The sequence below is a fragment of the Acanthopagrus latus genome, chromosome 20, assembly GCF_904848185.1.
Source record: "Acanthopagrus latus isolate v.2019 chromosome 20, fAcaLat1.1, whole genome shotgun sequence".
Taxonomy (NCBI): Eukaryota; Metazoa; Chordata; class Actinopteri; order Spariformes; family Sparidae; genus Acanthopagrus; species Acanthopagrus latus.
The window spans coordinates 9,674,562-9,691,760 of record NC_051058.1 but is presented as its reverse complement, the minus strand read 5'-3'; the positions used below and the strand labels follow the sequence as shown (position 1 = coordinate 9,691,760).

General features: G+C 40.7%; 2 protein-coding genes across 5 annotated transcripts in view; one reads left to right on the top strand and one right to left on the bottom strand.

Annotated features, from left to right (window-relative positions):
- Positions 1-4,509, bottom strand: part of dcun1d3 (defective in cullin neddylation 1 domain containing 3) — a 65,933-nt gene extending 61,424 nt beyond the window's left edge. For both annotated transcript variants that reach the window (XM_037081843.1, XM_037081842.1), the window contains exons 1-2: positions 4,406-4,509; positions 2,780-2,990 (exon numbers count right to left, since the gene is read on the bottom strand). The gene's annotated coding sequence lies outside the window, so the exon portion shown is untranslated. The remainder of the gene's footprint in view (positions 1-2,779; positions 2,991-4,405) is intronic.
- Positions 4,510-4,513: 4 nt separating this feature from the next.
- med24 (mediator complex subunit 24) lies at positions 4,514-17,020 on the top strand. Of its 3 annotated transcripts, none has more exons than XM_037081838.1 (26): positions 4,514-4,657; positions 4,934-5,064; positions 5,177-5,259; positions 5,349-5,387; positions 5,471-5,544; positions 6,004-6,227; positions 6,426-6,537; positions 6,671-6,821; positions 7,017-7,130; positions 7,356-7,409; positions 7,513-7,595; positions 7,720-7,806; positions 7,983-8,094; positions 9,040-9,182; positions 9,392-9,429; positions 9,544-9,626; positions 9,792-9,970; positions 10,297-10,396; positions 10,834-11,009; positions 11,116-11,380; positions 12,907-13,088; positions 13,196-13,289; positions 13,493-13,592; positions 14,408-14,488; positions 16,190-16,338; positions 16,691-17,020. In XM_037081838.1, exons 2-26 carry the CDS (start codon positions 4,935-4,937, stop codon positions 16,805-16,807), a joined length of 2,970 nt encoding a protein of 989 aa, XP_036937733.1. In that variant the 5' UTR covers positions 4,514-4,657; position 4,934; the 3' UTR covers positions 16,808-17,020. The 3 variants fall into 3 exon arrangements, with proteins under 3 accessions (XP_036937733.1, XP_036937731.1, XP_036937732.1); XM_037081836.1 differs by having other exon boundaries at positions 4,580-4,657; positions 4,903-5,064; XM_037081837.1 differs by having other exon boundaries at positions 4,581-4,657; positions 4,903-5,064; positions 7,995-8,094.
- Positions 17,021-17,199: the final 179 nt, after the last annotated feature.

The window sequence follows — 17,199 nt, the reverse complement described above, 5'->3', positions numbered from 1 at the left end:
AAGGAAAGGCAACAACCCCAAAAGCATAACATGACCTTTTTAAATAGTTTACAGTAAATAACAGTCAATTAGAAAACACAGCAATTCATCGAGTAAGCAATACATGTCATAGTATTAGGAGATAAAATTCCAACAAATAGGCTGAAGTTAGAAAACTGAAAGGAAAACAAAATGAAAGTGCTGCTGAGTTGATTGAAAGTACAAACTGATCCTTCTAAAGTCCTGAAGTGTGATGGGAATTTATCCACTGACTGAGACATGCTTTGTTGTCTGTTGCCCAAATCGAAGAGACACAACAAGATCTGTCCGACTGCCTACGCCTGTCGTCTTGCATAATAAGCCAAGAGCCTGATGGCATTGTCCATCAGCTGTCATCGGTGCCCAAGTACACATCAAAATACTTCAAATGTACACAGGATTTTGAAAAACATGGACAAGCATCCTTGGGTGATGACATCACCAATGCAGGTAAATATGTTAGATATTTTACATGTTATAGGAGGAAAAGCACAGGTGTATATAACAAAATGAATGAGGGCTGAACTCCATTTGGCTACTTCAGTTTCATGGCTTACAGGGACGCTTGATTAGGACAGAGGCATATATGATGTTATTAGTAACATGCATGCTTTTCCAGCTATGACAAGCCAAAATATCTGCTCTGAAAAAGGTCCATTGCTCTCAGCTGACTCATTGTTTCAGCCTGCTGATGAGAATCAGTAAATCACATATGACACTGCTGAAACCACATCAGAGGGGCTGATTTGTCGATGTTGATAGAAGTTCTTTTGAACTAAAGTTTGTATAATTACTAGCTAAGCAAAAGCACCCATATTTTTTACTTGGCTAATTATACCTCTGTGCAATAAATATTAGGGATACAGATCATCAGCAGATCATCGGTATCGGCAGATAAAGGCTTTAGAATTAAATATTTGCATTGACCCAAATATAAAATTTCTGCTTATTGACGGCTGACGGCTGATAAGATTTTGCTTTCCTTATGTGAACACAATGCGAAACACTGACCGAGTAGTTCTCTTGTTTTTCCTTGTGAATGTGTGCATTTTGAGTATATCACAGTTCTAAAGTACATATAACTTTGTGTTAGTCAACAATGCACCATTAGGTTAAGGTTGTATGTGCTGCTTCAAGTGTTTTGTTTGTTTGTTTGTTTTTGATACTGTAGGTCGACAAAACCAGACATTTTCTCCCACCATGACACATATTTGATGCACACTGAGGCTAATATTAGATTTCCAATCCAAAGGTTCATCTATGTTCTTAATCATCACCAGCTCCACCAGCAACTGCATCCTCGAGGTTACTTGGACCTAAGAGAGGGGTTATGTGCAGCATTAAACATGGTAACACATTATGCGCCTAATCTCCTCTTGGTTACAGTAGGCGCTTCTAGTCTATCCTGATTCATGGAGGAGCATGAATGGATATCCTGAGGGGACATGAGGGGGGCACACTCATTTCCTCGCTCTCAACCCTCAGTAATTACCTATGTGTGCCCAAAGGCCTTTGGTGTGTTTTAGAGGTAGCAAGAAAGAAAAAGCAAGACACTGAAGTTCTGTACTGTAGAAGCGGTAGAATAGGCCTATTGTAACAGATGTGCGGCTCCACCACAGCTCGGAGGCACAGGCCATGAAATATTACTTCTATTTACTCATATCATTGCCTAAAGATTATTCTCTTATCCCTGTCTGTGCAAACCAAACAGGTGGATGCTGAATGGATGGATTAGCTACAAAATTCCCCTAATGGATTTAATAAATAGTTATCACAGAAACACAATAAACATAATCCAGCCATTTTCTGTCTTATTTGCCGAGGGTTTAAGAAAGCAGCTGCTGTTTAGCCCAGTACATTGGAGCCCTGAGGTATTTTGTGGGGAACATATCACCTATAAAACTATATGAGAGAGACTGATGAACATCTCTTTCAAAACAATATTCATAAAAATCAATGCAGTATGTTGTAAACAGTTCTTACTCTTGTAAAAACAAGTCCTAAATTGAGGTATTCACTGTAAGGTGATTTTAGGAGGCTGTGAGTAGCTTTAAAGGAACAGTTTCATTCCAAGATCAAAAATACATATTTCTCCTCCCATCAGTATTTATCTATCCATCTAGATTGTTCTGGTGCAAGGTGCCTAATTTTTACATGGCCGTAGAGATGTCTGCCTTTTTTCTCTTTGTCTCTTTCCAGAGATCATGACCCTGTCAGGACAATCCACAGACCTTGAAGCGAGTAGTTTCACATAGGAACCATTTCATCACTATTAAACAGGTAGTGGAGAATGCTATTAATGTTGACATTCCTCGCTGTCAAAAGCACAAACCTCTCGTCTATAAGTAAATGCACACTTCCCTCCACACTGTGATATGGTTCTCTGGTGTAGCTCTGTCTCCACAATCTGGCAACTCAAACCAAAACAGTCTAGGTGGATAAATTAGCACTACAGGTAAGAACACTGATTTGGGGGCAAACTGTCCCTTTAAACAAATAACTGTAACTACAAAGAACAATAAGAGTCAGCAAAACTGGGTCCATCCCAGCAGTGAAGTCATGAGAACAGACACAGAGCTGCGACTACAGTCTCCCCGGTCTCCCCAGGGGTAGACTCAAATCTGTCAGCACCCTTCACTAATGCAGCTCTCAGTGGAAGGCAACAGGATAGGATAGTTCTCCCCAAATACCCCTCCACTCACACACACACACACACACACACACACCTCACACCCTCATCACCCCTCCATCCCGCACCTACCCAGACTATGCCAGGACGCATGGATCATCTCTTGCTGGCTGGCATCGCTCTGTCCCCGGACGCAGACATCGCTCTAGCCAGGACAACGTCTCCAGTGTCAGGCAGAATGAGGGTCTTTGTTATCGCAGACTCAATACAGAACCTTTACTTGCAGAGGTAGTTGGGTGGTTTTGATGATGGAGAACAGTACCCCTTTTAACACGATGACGACCTGAGTGCAGGAGTGGAAAGGAGATATTTAGTAGAACTCTGCAGACCCTACCTGAGTAGATTTTATTTATATAAAAAACACTTTGTGTATTGTTTGAAACTAAATGTGATTTGGAGTGGTTCTGTAATAAATAACTACATTTGTTTTTTGATTTTTTTTACAGAAATACTATATTTTAACCCCTCAATAAAGATACCAACCCCAGACATTGCATTGAACTAACTCTTGATCATTACATCCTGTGTCTGACTGACTGTCTGGTATGGCTGGGATCTTCGATGTTTTGAAGACAAGTGTTCTTTTCTTTTCACCTCTGAGGTGTGACATAATAGACAAAAAACCCTGTTGAAAACAACTGAACTGATACACACAAAAAAAGATGAAATTACAGAGAGGGAGTGAATCACACAACTGAATGGGGTGGTTACGTAAGAAAACAAAGCATTCCACTGTATTATGCCATGGAAAGCCAAAATTAAAAATGAAACCAAGTTAAATAACTCATCATCATTAGCCTAAAATCAACATGAGGAGGCCTTATCAGACCAGATATTACCCGAGGTTTAGGCTACAGAAGGCCAACCATTGTAACGATGATGAGATAACTTCAGCTTCAATGTTGAAGAAAATAATGCATTATCACATTTTTGCAAGGAGAGGACTGTTTTCACTTGATGTGGCCTTTGTGTGAGTGATGTCTGTTTATAAAGTTGTGACATTTAGTTTTGTGTTTGTGAACATGCAATATTTGCTTTTCTCCCTTAAGATTTCTCTCCTTATAATCCTCATAAAGACAACCTTGATCATTTCCATCATCCACTCTGGTGTGGATCTGTATGTGACCATGTTGCTGCCGACTGGACCCTTTCCAGCACTGATCATGGTGAAGAGGAGGAGTACTGTGTCTTTGGTGGTAATGGGGGACAAATACAGCTGAAGTGCAAAAAGTTGGTATGCCAGGATTGAAAAGAAATCTTGCCAACGGGTATTAAATGACAAGCTTAGGCAACCATGACCACCAGGTTTTGATGTAAGGTCAGGCTACAATGTGAGCATGTCAAATCAAAAAGTCAATCAAGATAACAAAAGTATTATTGTCTCCTCTTTACCTGGTTATTATCTCTGATTAACGGTACTTTCCCTTCATTTCTTTTCAGAGCCCTACATTTTTCAATTTCATTTATTCTCATTGATAACAACTTCTATTTGGTATCTCCATGTTCACAGGAGGTAAGTGAATGGTGTACATCTAGCCAAGGCTAGCTTAAACTGTAGCCTAGCCTCAGTACAAAACAAAAACAGTCATTTCAATTTTAACAGCCAACAACAAACGAAGTGACGCGATGCCATTATTGAATTTAATCTATAAATATTTCTCCAGTTAGATAGTTAAGTGGGTTTTTTTTCTACCTCACCTTTCTCTCGGACTTTTCATGCGGTGGTGAGCTTTGACACGTTCGCCTTGTTAAGCGCGCCATCTTGTGACAGTGTCAAGTCATTACGCTGCCGTTGGAGCCTCTCTAAACCAATCAGCGGAAAGAATATTCAGACGTCGAAATATTGACCAATGAACTCTTTCGTACTTTACGGCAAAAGATGCCGATCTTTGTGTTGTGAAGCAGAGGAGCACTACACTCATTTGTGTTGTGAAAACCTGAAAAAGTCAGGTAAGTGTCAAAATGATGACGCTGTGTAGCGCACTTTGTCTTATTTACTTAAGCGTTTTTGTGTTTTTGCGCCCAGCAAGACAACTTTATCTTAATTCATAAATGAATGGCATCGGCACCTATCGGCTAACGTCAGCTAGCCAAATCGTGAATAACATAGCATAGAAAGCTTAAACAAAGTGGTCTCCTACGACAGAATAGCTTTTCAAGCCTGTGTTCTGTAAAGTTGTTACTGTCTTTCACAGATTTAGGGTCAGTTTTTTTTTTTTTTACCAGGATGAAGGTGGTCAATCTGAAGCAAGCCATTCTGCAGGCATGGAAGGAACGATGGAGTGACTACCAGTGGGCCATTAACATCAAGAAGAACTTTCCAAAGGGAGCAACATGGGACTACCTTAACCTTGCAGGTAAGAGGAAAGACAGCGAAGTTCCCCAGCCATTATGCAAATGATCTGACTTGACACCAGTGATCTTATAGTTATTTTTAATGCGGCTTTAAATGCTGTTTGTGTATTGCAGAGGCCCTGATGGAGCAGGCGATGATTGGTCCCTCTCCTAACCCCCTTATATTATCTTACCTCAAATATGCTATAAGTTCCCAGGTGAGAGAAGAAGCTGTGTTATCAAATAAAGGTGTAGCTGAGCAGTGTGTTGAGCTGCACGTTATGAATGTTTCCCCCTGTCTTCATAGATGGTGTCTTATTCCAGTGTTCTTACAGCCATCAGCAAGGTAATTAATGCACGATGACAGTCAGGGCGGCATCCATTTTACTATCACATGTAAGGCTCTCATGAATATGTCTTTTCTTACAGTTTGATGATTTTTCCCGGGAACTCTGTGTCAAATCGCTGTTGGAGATAATGGACATGTTTTGCCATCGTCTCAGGTATGAAGGTTATTGATGACGGTGTTGTCCTTTTCCATCAGCATTACATATTTTCCACCCTTACTGATACCTGTCATAATACTTACAACAATGCTAATGTTTGGTTTTTCAGTTCTGAATGATCAGATTTTTTTAAAAGCATCATTATAGATGCAGAGAGCGTATTTGTAACTCTATTAAATTTAGGCTAAAGCTATGTGCATGTATATTTTTGGAATGGTAAATTGATAAATAACCATAACATGCGGCATATCATCTGCCTTGAATGGGGTCTAGCATCTGTGTTCAACCATTTTATCTAACCATTAACAACATATTAAATGGGAAATCTAGAAGCCCAGAAATGATCCTTTATCATAATTATTCCTCTAACTCTAACTTCACTCAGAAGTCATCTTTTTATGTAAATCTTATGTTTTGCACTCATTGCCTCCCTGGGACTCATCTCTGACTTTTAAGCTGTCATGGGAAAGCAGAGGAATGCATTGGGCTTTGTCGGGCTCTGCTGGGAGTGGTGGTGTGGCTGCTGCAGGGCTGTGCCTGGTACTGCGAGAAGCTGAGAGAGCTGGGTCCGTCAGCCAGCACAGAGGCCAGCCTGAGAGCCTGCCAGGAGAGGCTTCACACTCTGATGAGCAGCACCAAGAACAGAGCCCTGGTACACATCGCTCGGCTGGAGGAACAAGGTGTTACGATTGTGTGTTTATGCGAGACTGTGCGTAATGCACAAGGGTACAGATGTTATATTTTGCTACCAGTAAGGTTATGGTTATCCCCTGACAAAGCTACATAAAAATCTTAAAAAGTTACTTTCAGTCAAATGGTATTGTGCGTGAATATGAGAAGCCATAAATCTAAGTGTTGTTGTTGGAATTCCTCCACAGGTTCCTGGAGCAACGTAGAGCAGTCAATGGTGAAAGTGACGGAAGGCCTCGGAAACGTACCTAACCAGACAATGAGAACGAAATTAGAAGAAAGCTTGTCACTAGTAAAAGGGTGAATATTACTTATTCTTAAATATTGAATACACATAGCTATTTAACTAGCACTGCTCAGTTTAGATGTGGTGATATAATCTAAGACCATCACAGTCAGTCTTGCTTATGCTAGCTCTTTGTGATTTCCTCAGTATTACCCAGATGCTGTCGGTGCCATGTGACCCTCAGAGTCATGCCTCTTTCCCATCAGTCCACGCCTTCATTATGCTGGAAGGGACCATGAATCTGACAGGGGAGACGCAGCCTCTGGTGGAGCAGCTGATGATGATCAAGAGAATGCAGGTGAATTTTTCATTTTCAAGAAACTGAAACAAGCCCAGTTGCCTACGAAGCGGCACTTAGACTGACCTGGATGACCGAGAACCTTCATCAACAGTGAAATGGATTGTTAACTCTGTGTTAGACGCCATTGCATGTTGGAACGCAGAAATTATGCATTATAGTCCACAGTCTTCTGTAATAGTTTGTCTTCCACAGCGAATCCCCGCTCCTCTTTTTGTCCTCGAGATTTGGAAGGCCTGCTTCACTGGCCTCATTGAGTCACCAGAGGGCACAGAGGAGCTCAAATGGACTGCCTTCACTTTCCTCAAGGCAAGTTCAACTTCAGAGATGACTGCTCCCCCTTTTCTTTGTCTGCCTCCCTATTTTTCTTGCCCTGAGTGTTTATCTGTGTATGCTGTTTATATGGACTCTTATTTGCTTTTGTAAAACTTTTTTATTTATTTTTTACTTTCTATATTTATCTTCTTTTGCATAAGGATTGTCACATCTATGCACATGCAACTCGATTTAAATGATCTGGTTTCTTTCTGCTAGATCCCACAGGTTCTGCTCCGACTAAAGAAATATCCTTATGGTGACAAAGGACAGGTACTGATGTCTCTCTTACAGATCAAGACACTTATCCAATCATTACTATTGGTTAATGAATCAGTTATGTTTAAAATGTGATGTAATGAACTGTATTTTTCAGGACTTCATGGAAGATGTGAATATCGCATTTCAGTACTTACTCAAGCTCACACCACTGCTAGACAAAGCAGATCAGAGATGCAAGTATGTGCTCCAAAATGCTGCCACAACCATTTTCTCAACCTGTAATCTCTTTAGTTTCTAGATAAAATCCTGGTATGCCAGCACCATAATGTTTCTAATTTTTCATGTGCTTCCTTTTACATAGTTGCGATTGCCTCGGCATGCTCCTTCAGGAGTGTAATAAGCTTGGCCTTCTGTCAGATTCAAATACAACCTGCCTCACTTCAAAACGGTACGGGCTCCCATTTCAACACCATTTTCTAAACTTTGTTGTTGAATATTATTGTGGATGAAATGTTGTTCACCATATTTACACAGTACATCCCATCCTCCATCCCCTTTGCCCCTCTTTGCCTCTGTCTCTTCTCTCCTCCCTTCCCTTCCCTTTCCCTTGCAAATTTGATTCAGGACCGAGGACAGGGAGTTCGCCCCAAGGTTAAAGACTGCAGAAAATGCTAACATCCAGCCAAACCCAGGTCTCATCCTAAGAGCAGAGCCAACTGTCACCAATATTCTCAAGGTAGAGCGCCATAACATGACCTACACTGTACAGTGTTTTACAGTGCTGATGCAGCGCTGTTGATTAATTGTCTGGGGCCAAGTTTCAGAAAATGCCCTTATTGCTAGTTCTGTCACAGGTTTCAGAGAAAGGTCAATTCTATCATATTTCTGAAGCAATTCTTAAACTCACAAGTATCTTTCTTAACTTAAGAAATCCTCACTAACTGTAAATTTGATTCCTCAATCAGCACTCGTCCTGTCATGCATTGACTGCCTGTATCCTTGAGAACGGCTGTTTTGCTTTGGTTGTCGCTAGCTAGCCATTTTAGCTTCAATGTGTCAGAGGTATTAATTGTGTATGTGGAGGAGAGAGTATATAATCATTGTTAGATGGTCAAGTAAATTTAAAGCTAACAGGCTTTAAAGCTAACATCTATGTTAGCTTCTCCAACAGGCTAGCATCAGTGTTAGCTCATCAAACAGCCAGTTCAGTTTCAGCTTCTCCAACTATTCAAGTTTGAGTAGGTTTTTTTCAGGCATAATAATTCAGCTCTCATGTTTAGCCGCATCCTCCTTCTCATCGACATAAAGACCCGACAACTTATGTGCTTCCGTTTCAGCAGTTATTTTGAATTTAGGACAGGGTCTATGTCATCCCAGCTGAGGATTCCTAAATTAGGAAATTATTCAGTTTGGACAGTTGTTTAATAGCCAAACTTCTATCCCAGATAAGATAAGCTTATTTTCTGAATACAGCTGATGAGATAAGATTTCACATATGGGAGGTTTCGGTCATGTGGCTCCAAGTCAGTACAAAGTAGTTTTCAGAATGGCTACAGAAATGTTAAGACATGCTAAGATAAACTGAAAGAAAAATATCAAAAGCGGTTGTCATATTGCGACATTGTAACCTACACAGTGCAAGAAGAACAAATGAAATATCTCCTCTTTTGTCACTCATTAGACAGTGGATGCAGACCACTCCAAGTCACCTGAGGGTCTTTTGGGGGTCCTAGGACACATGCTGTCTGGAAAGAGCCTGGACCTGCTCTTGGCAGCAGCAGCAGCTACTGGGAAACTCAAATCTTTTGCGCGGAAGTTCATTAAGTAAGTAAATGCAAAATAGAGTTGTAAATTAAGACAAATGATGCCCTCAGTCATACTAATAATGATTAAGAATATTTAAAAGGGTTGCCAATCATAAATGTCCCTGTGTTTGGCCAGTTGGAAACTCCAGTCAGCCTAGAAAGAAGATTTTTAACCAAACATTTCACATCTTGTAATGTGTTTTTTTTTCTTTTTTCTATTTGTTCTAGACTTAATGAGTTTCCCAAGCACATCAGCGGTGAAGGATGTGAGTTAATACAAGACTGACATGTTCCAATATGGGACTTTCTTCCCTCTTTGACATTTTATTTAGTGAGTGAGATACTAACATTTGGGATCTTTTTTCCCTCCTCTCCCTCAGCCAAGTCTGCGTCAGTGCGGGCCCTGCTCTTCGACATATCCTTCCTCATGCTCTGCCATGTGGTGCAGACTTATGGATCTGAGGTTAGTTTAAAACAATTCTGTGTGGACTTGATGGCAAATCAGCCTGCTCTTTCAGCATCAGGCCACAAGATGTCAAGAGAGGGCTGTGAATTACTGGCATAACATTCGCTGCCCCATCTCTGATTGTCGATTGATTAAACCTGAATTGATTAATACATTTTCCAGGTGATCCTGTCAGACCCCAGCCCTTCAGGGGAGACCCCCTTCTTTGAAACATGGCTGCAGACATGTATGCCAGAGGAAGGCAAGACTCTGAACCCCGACCACCCCTGCTTCAGACCAGAGCCTGGCAAAGTGGAGAGCCTGGTCACCCTGCTGAACAACTCATCAGAGATGAAACTAGTGTAAGTTATAGACTAATCCTTAACTGAAATACTTTAAGCCCCATGTTCTGTATTTCTATTTATGGAATACATATAATACTTAATATTTAATATATTGAACATTTGGTAGGCATCTTTAGCACTGCTTCAGACTATTGTTATTTCTATTTTGAAACTACTTTAAATCAGATCAGATTCTAGACAGATCATCTACTACGATGAGGCCCAGCACCTTACTGTAATTTCTCATTTTCTTTTCATCGCTTCTATGTAATGACAATTTCTTCAACATGCCCCAACATTGCTTTAAATATGGAACTTCCTCTGACGTTCATCTCTTGTGACAGTCAGGTGAAATGGCATGAAATATGTCTCAGCACTCCGGCAGCCATCCTGGAAGTTCTGAATGCGTGGGAGAACGGTGTACTTTCTGTGGAGGCAGTACAGGTCTGTTTATCTTTAATGTTGTATTTTTTTTCTTTTGTTTCTACTTTTTCTTTCTTTGACTGGAAAATACAGTTGTGAGATTTCCAGAGAGTCAGCTGCTCATATGATACGCAACGCAGGCTGTACTGGTAACCTCCCTGACCACTGCATGTCTAAGAATTTTCTCTTTCCTACTTTTGAAGTTTGACTCATTACTCAAGTGAGCATACGTCATACTCTGTGGAAGTTGACGAATAACAACGTGCTAAGAACTTGCAACAGCAGTGACGTCCCAGAGTTTGATAGATGAAACTGATGTCTCATTTTTTCCCCTCTTCCATTCAGGTTTTCAAATAGCGTAATGTGAAACAACGCAGTCTTAGCCAGAATCCTCTTGACCCTCCTAACCACACTCTTCCTTCCTCTTTTTCTTGCTGCTGTCATCCCTTTGAGTGCAGAAGATCACTGACAACATTAAGGGAAAGGTTTGCAGTATGGCAATCTGTGCTGTGGCGTGGCTGGTGGCTCATGTTAGGATGCTGGGGAGGGACGAGAGGGAGAAGCCCCAGACTATGATCCGACAGCTTGTGACACCGCTGTATGGGGAGAACACACTGCAGTTTTACAATGAACGGTATAAACAAACACTAATTTATGTTCACAAGCGCCCGTGAACTCCTGCAGATTAATCTTCATTCATTACTTGTTATAAACACTTGTGTCCTTTTTTCCCCCACCAGCGTGATCATAATGAGTTCCATCATGGAGCACATGTGTGCCGATGTTTTCCAACAAACAGCCGCGACCCTGCGTCCCCCAGTGGAGGGCCAGGAGCCGATCCCCTACCGCAACCTGCTGCCGGCCAAAGACCCCATCCACGTGGCCCTCAGCAAACAGTTCCAGACGGTGCTGCGCAAAGGCTGGGTGGACAGCCGGGCGCTGCATCTGTTTGAGAGTCTTCTCAATATGGGAGGGGTCTTCTGGTTCACTAACAATTTAGTAAAGGTAGGTGGACCAAGAAGACGTGCCGATATCTTAAGAATCAACAACATATCTATTTAAAGGTTGAAACTAACAATAAGATTTATTATTGATGATATTGATAAATAATTATTTTCTTAATTAATTGTTTAAAAAAATTGTAATTTGATTTAATACACCCTCAGGTGATGTCTTCAGATGTCTCCCTTTTCCAGCCAGCTGTCAGAAACCCAGACATGTTCGGTTAATTATAGTTTAAGAAAAGTAAAAGCTAAATATTCTAACTTTTTAGAACCTGGGACCATCAAGTTTTTGCCAATATTTGTTTGAATGATGATTTAAAGGTGCACTACAGTATGTAGTTCTGGGGGAAAATATTTTAATCAGAAGACACAGATCTGCATTGACTGCTTTTAATTTTTTATTGCCTTCACAAACTCTTCAGTTTCATGACTTGAGTAATCAAACTGACATTAAGGGACAACACAGTTTCATAATGTTTAACTTTGTTTATATTTGGTGGACCCTGCCAAGCTTCCAGCTACAAACTGTGTTCTGGGGATCTTATTATTCATCTGAGAACAGCTTGTTCATTTACTCATGGAAAAAACTAATATTTCTCAGTTTGTATCATTACCTCATTGATATTCTAAATATTAAAATTCTGAGTTTGATCTTCTTCGTAAAAACTACATTGTGCAATATTAAAACATTGTCTATTTATTGGCAGACCAATTGACTTGTTGTAACTTGTTTTATCCATTTCTGACCAACTATTGGTCAACCCTTGTAAACACATGGATTATGCCGGATTAGATAATATTACTTGCTCGAGAACATATTTTGATTTTTAGATTCCTCTGTTTTACCCCCATACTACAGTGGTCAATATGGGTGTTTCCGTCTCTGTATTAAGAGCAGTTGTTGCTCAGTAAAAAGGCTCAGGTTGGCTTGATCTTCTTTGGATTATTGTGTATTTGGGCTTAACGCCAGTATAAGGCATATCCTTCACTGGTCTATTTAAAGATATCCTGTTGAATGGTTTGTGTAAACACAATTTGCTCATGTTTACAGAGTTCTCACCAGATTAGTGTGTCTGGCCGAACATATTTTGAAATTTCCATGGTTAAATGAGAGCTGCAACGATTATCGATAACTCATCAGCTATTAAAACGGAGAAGCCAGCTTTTTAAAAAATGCTGCTGAGCAATGTTCTGATTTGTGAATATCTTACATGTGAATATTTTCTGGTTTCTTGACTCTCCTCCAGGACAGTAAACTGAATTTATTGCTGTGTGAACAAAACAAAGACATTTAAGGATGTCTTCCTGGGCTTTGGGAAACACTGATTGATATTTTTCACCATTTTATGACGTTTTATAGACAAAGAAACTAACGTATTGATGGAGAAAAATAATCGTTAGATGCTCTGGTATACATACAAAAAAGTTTTAATGCATATTTATTAACGGATAATATCAAATAGAACTTAAAGTATGTCTGCAGACTTCTCAGTGTGTCTCAGTGCTCAGACTACTGTTTTATTTCAGGAGCTGCTGAAGGAGACTCGACAGGAGTGGGCCAATCGAGTGGTGGAGTTACTCTACAGCATCTTCTGCCTGGACACCCAGCAGATCACGCTCACCCTGCTGGGTACCATACTGCCCGACCTGCTCACAGACTCTGCCCACTGGCACAGCCTGGCAGACCCGCCTGGAAAAGCTCTGGCCAAGTAAGAGAAGCTTAATACTTTTGATGTTCTTCGTTTTTGTTTTGTTTTGTTTTGTTTTTTGCATTTTGGGATCTAGCGCTAACTGTACTTTCCCAATAACTTCTCAGATTGTGCGTGTGGTGTGCGCTCAGCTCATACTCCTCTCACCACAAAGGCCCGTTTTCAGCTCGTCAACGCAAAAGGCAGCGGGAAGATATTGAGGTGAAACAGTCACACAGGGCTATGTGTGTCATGCGGCTGTGTTCTGTGTTCCTCCTTAAAACACTATTTTTAGCATGAGAAGCTGACAAGTTTTCTTTGATCTTATTCCTCAATTATACTGACATTAAAGATAAATAGGATAGCAATAACTATTATTATTATGATTTTTAACACAATGCTATCATTTATATTGTTGACCGCAGGACTACAACAGCCTCTTTCCCTTGGACGACACTCAGCCCTCAAAACTGATGCGTCTGCTCAGCTCAAATGAGGATGAGCCTGTAGCCCTTTCCAGTCCAGGTCAGTCTATTTACGTGTGGGTTTGAATAGATGGTTTCATTATGAAGTCTGTCAGCCTGAGTTTGGGATTAGGCAAATACCAGCCGCTTTTCAAAAGCAAATGGACCTTTAAGACCCTGTCACCGGCAAGTTGCTTCTTGTAGGCACCTTCAGTGGAATCAGAAAAGCATAAATAAGCTCTCTGTGATAAACCAATCCAGTTAAACATTAATTACATGTTGAGCATCTCAGCCATCAACAGGTCCTGACTTGAGGCAGTCCAGTCTAATGCGAGGTTTTAGCTTGATCAATTTAGTATTAAACAACAGCCTGTTTTTGAGAGCAAAGTTTTGTGGTGCCAAACTACGTACATTTTTTATCCTGCTTCCAATACTTACTTACTTACTTACTTACACAGTGATTTTTTTTTAGCATACCAGCTTTTGGAATTTTCATTTTTTCAGTTCTAGCTACATAGAGTAATTATCAGAGGGTGCGGTATGAGATTCTTTGCTCGGAATTATTGAGATTGAAACTAAAAAAGTGACCTTTTTTTTTTGCAAATGAACTCCTCATTACGTTGAGAAGTCAATTTGAAACTAAAACAAATGAGATGTGTGTATTAACGTTATTTTAGGAACAAAAGAAGATGATGCAATACTTCAGTAGAAGGAAGCCTTTTAGGACTTTCACAACCTAAGAGATCACATTTCGTCAACCACTGACTGAACACTTGACTGACAATTTCAACTTCCCTGTTTGGAATTTGATGTTGCATATTGTGTTTTCATACAACCAAATGAAAACAGCTTCTCACTTTATGTGTTACTTAACAGGTGACCGATCTATGAGCAGTTCCCTCTCTGCCTCCCAGCTCCACACTGTCAACATGAGGGACCCTCTCAACAGAGTCCTGGGTGAGAAGTCTGTCTGTGTCCGCACTATGTCCTTTTTTGTTGCCTATTGCACAAAGAAATGGAGCAACATCTGTCCACTCTGTATACCTCCTTAAAGAAAAAAATAGGTCAAGTGACAAAATATATTAAAACTTGAAAGTATTCTTCCTGCTCTGGCAGGGCCAACAGATTATTGAGACATTTTATGTTCCCCTCTTCCCCTCAAGCTGTCGCCCACCTTTCATTGTTCATTGTTATTTTGAAAAGGTTTTTTGTTCAAGAAAGGGCTTTTCACACTGCATATTCTTGGCCCAGTGACCTTGGGATAACTTTTCACAAACATACTTTTAAGCCAGAGCTTACCCAAGACCAGGGTCTATATCATTTACACTGCATCGCTACCAGACCTGGGTAAAGTATCCACTGGAAACTGTGGCTTATGTGAAGATTGTAGAATTATGTGACTCCACTTTTAAATGCCTGTTCCAAATATTTGTGATGAGTTAAAACTTGTAGCTACTTGCATTGTGTCCTGCAACACCCTCAAATATGAATGAGCAGTGGGTTACTTGTTAGTTGTACAGCTATGAGCAGAGCTGGAGAAGAGCAATTATGTTTTCAGTTTAGCAACATGTTAAATTTAACTCTACAGCTTATGTCATACAGTCAGGCTGTTACTCAGACGTTTTAATGAGGTGATCCTCTCTTTCCTACGCCCAAAACTGCTATTTCAACCAGCTTCCAATTTGTGTCTGACTCAACCAGCTGACTATTCTATGAGGTGCTGATTGCAGAATGTGCATTAAGTTCTTAAACTAGCTACAAGCCATTTGACAAGCTGAGTCGCAGGTAGCACCATCAACAGCCCTGCGTCGAGCTGACACAGGCCACTTGACGCTACAGCAAAAATCTCTGGTATGAACTGGGCTTTACTTAAGCCCTGTCTCACACACTGTCACCTTTTAGCCCCTTTGTTTAGTCAATTTTCAGAGGATAACAAACACAAACTTGGGCTAATCCCGCTCCAGACTGGGATCACCAATCCAGTTATTTTTTTACAGTTCTGGTTACAGACTCTCCACCTCCCTACACTCTTATTTTGCAGTTGGTAGAAAAAAACAATACAGACAATAAACAAAGTTTAGTTTTTTGTTTTTTCAAATGTATGTTGTATGTATGTATGTATGTGTGTGTGTGTGTGTATGTATGTGTGTATATATATATATATATATATATATATATACTGTTACCATCATTTGTGATTTCATTTTGTTAAGATGAAAATCTGATATTGTGGGAGCCCTAGTTCCAACAGACATTTAATCCAGGTTAAGTAGAGATACGGTATTAATATATAGTCCTGGGCAAAGGTTATCCCTGGGTAAGAATGTGTGTGTGTGTGAAAAGGGGCCAAGTTATCACAGGGTCAGTGTTAAAATATCCAGCTTTCCAGGCACTTTCCTCTCCATCAGACAAGAAAATAATATTTAATTGTATTTGAATAGAAGTAATCAGGGAAAGGTCAATCGTTATTGACAGTTTTGTTTGCCAGTGCTGTTCTCTCAAATTTAGCTTAACTAATAAAAATGTATTTGGAGGCGAAACGATTCTAGTTACAAACCTCTGCAGTAACAGCCCATCACCTCGGGGGAAAATGCCATTGACGCTGAAACCTGTAACTTCTACTACGACAGCTCACACCACCTGTTCTCTACTCCTCAGCCAACCTTTTCCTCCTCATTTCCTCCATCGTGGGCTCCAAGATGGCCGGCCCTCACACCCAGTTTGTACAGAGTTTTATGGAGGAGTGCGTTGAGTGCCTGGAACAGGGAAGCCGTGGGAACATCCTGCAGTTCATGCCCTTCACAATGGTGAGTTATGACCTGGGAGGAGAAGAAACTGGGAGTGGAAGCCGGTCAGGTGGAGATAAAGAGGGAGATGAGCAGCTGTTGCATCAGACATTGTTGGGAAGTCTTTGGAATTTCTAGTTACGGACTGATAAGAAGACGTAAGGGTCAGGGTGTTGGAGAAAAGTGGCTTTGCTGCTTCTGCTGCTGTTGAACCAACATGCCCTGAAAACCAGCTCAGGGGCTCAGAACCTCTCTCTGAATAAGGATGACCTGATTACTTTATACCAAGAGCAACATGATGCCATTTGAACTGTTTCTTCAGATCCACTAAAGCAATAAAATAACAGTTACTTGTCTTTTTTCACGCATGCAGGTTTCTGAGCTGGTGAAGCTGCCTGCTCTGGCCAAACCTCGAGTCGTCCTGGCCATCACCGACCTGACTCTGCCACTGGGGAGGAGAGTAGCTGCCAAAGCCATCTCTGCCCTGTAAGCTGTGGGTCTAAATTCAACCTCAGTACCAAAATGACCCTCAGCTGTCCCAGTGTCTCCTGGATCATCCATTTAAAGATCATCTTTGTTGGAAAATACCTTGTTTATAACTATGTCTTTGTAAACACTGTTTTGCTATTGTTTTTATGTTTTTTTCACACAAAAAATGTGTAAATAAGTGTTCAAATAAAAACCCTGTAATGAACGTAATCTATTTTCTGTGTCTCTGTCAGTGTGTGGTTATGATCATACAATGTTTGCGTTTGGTGACATTTGGAAGTAACCATAATGTGACCGCCGTGATCACAAACATGGGTCAGTTGAACGGTCACATGCTAGCGAGGGCGGCCACATGACATTACATACAAGGGACTTTGGACCATCCTCTTAGTG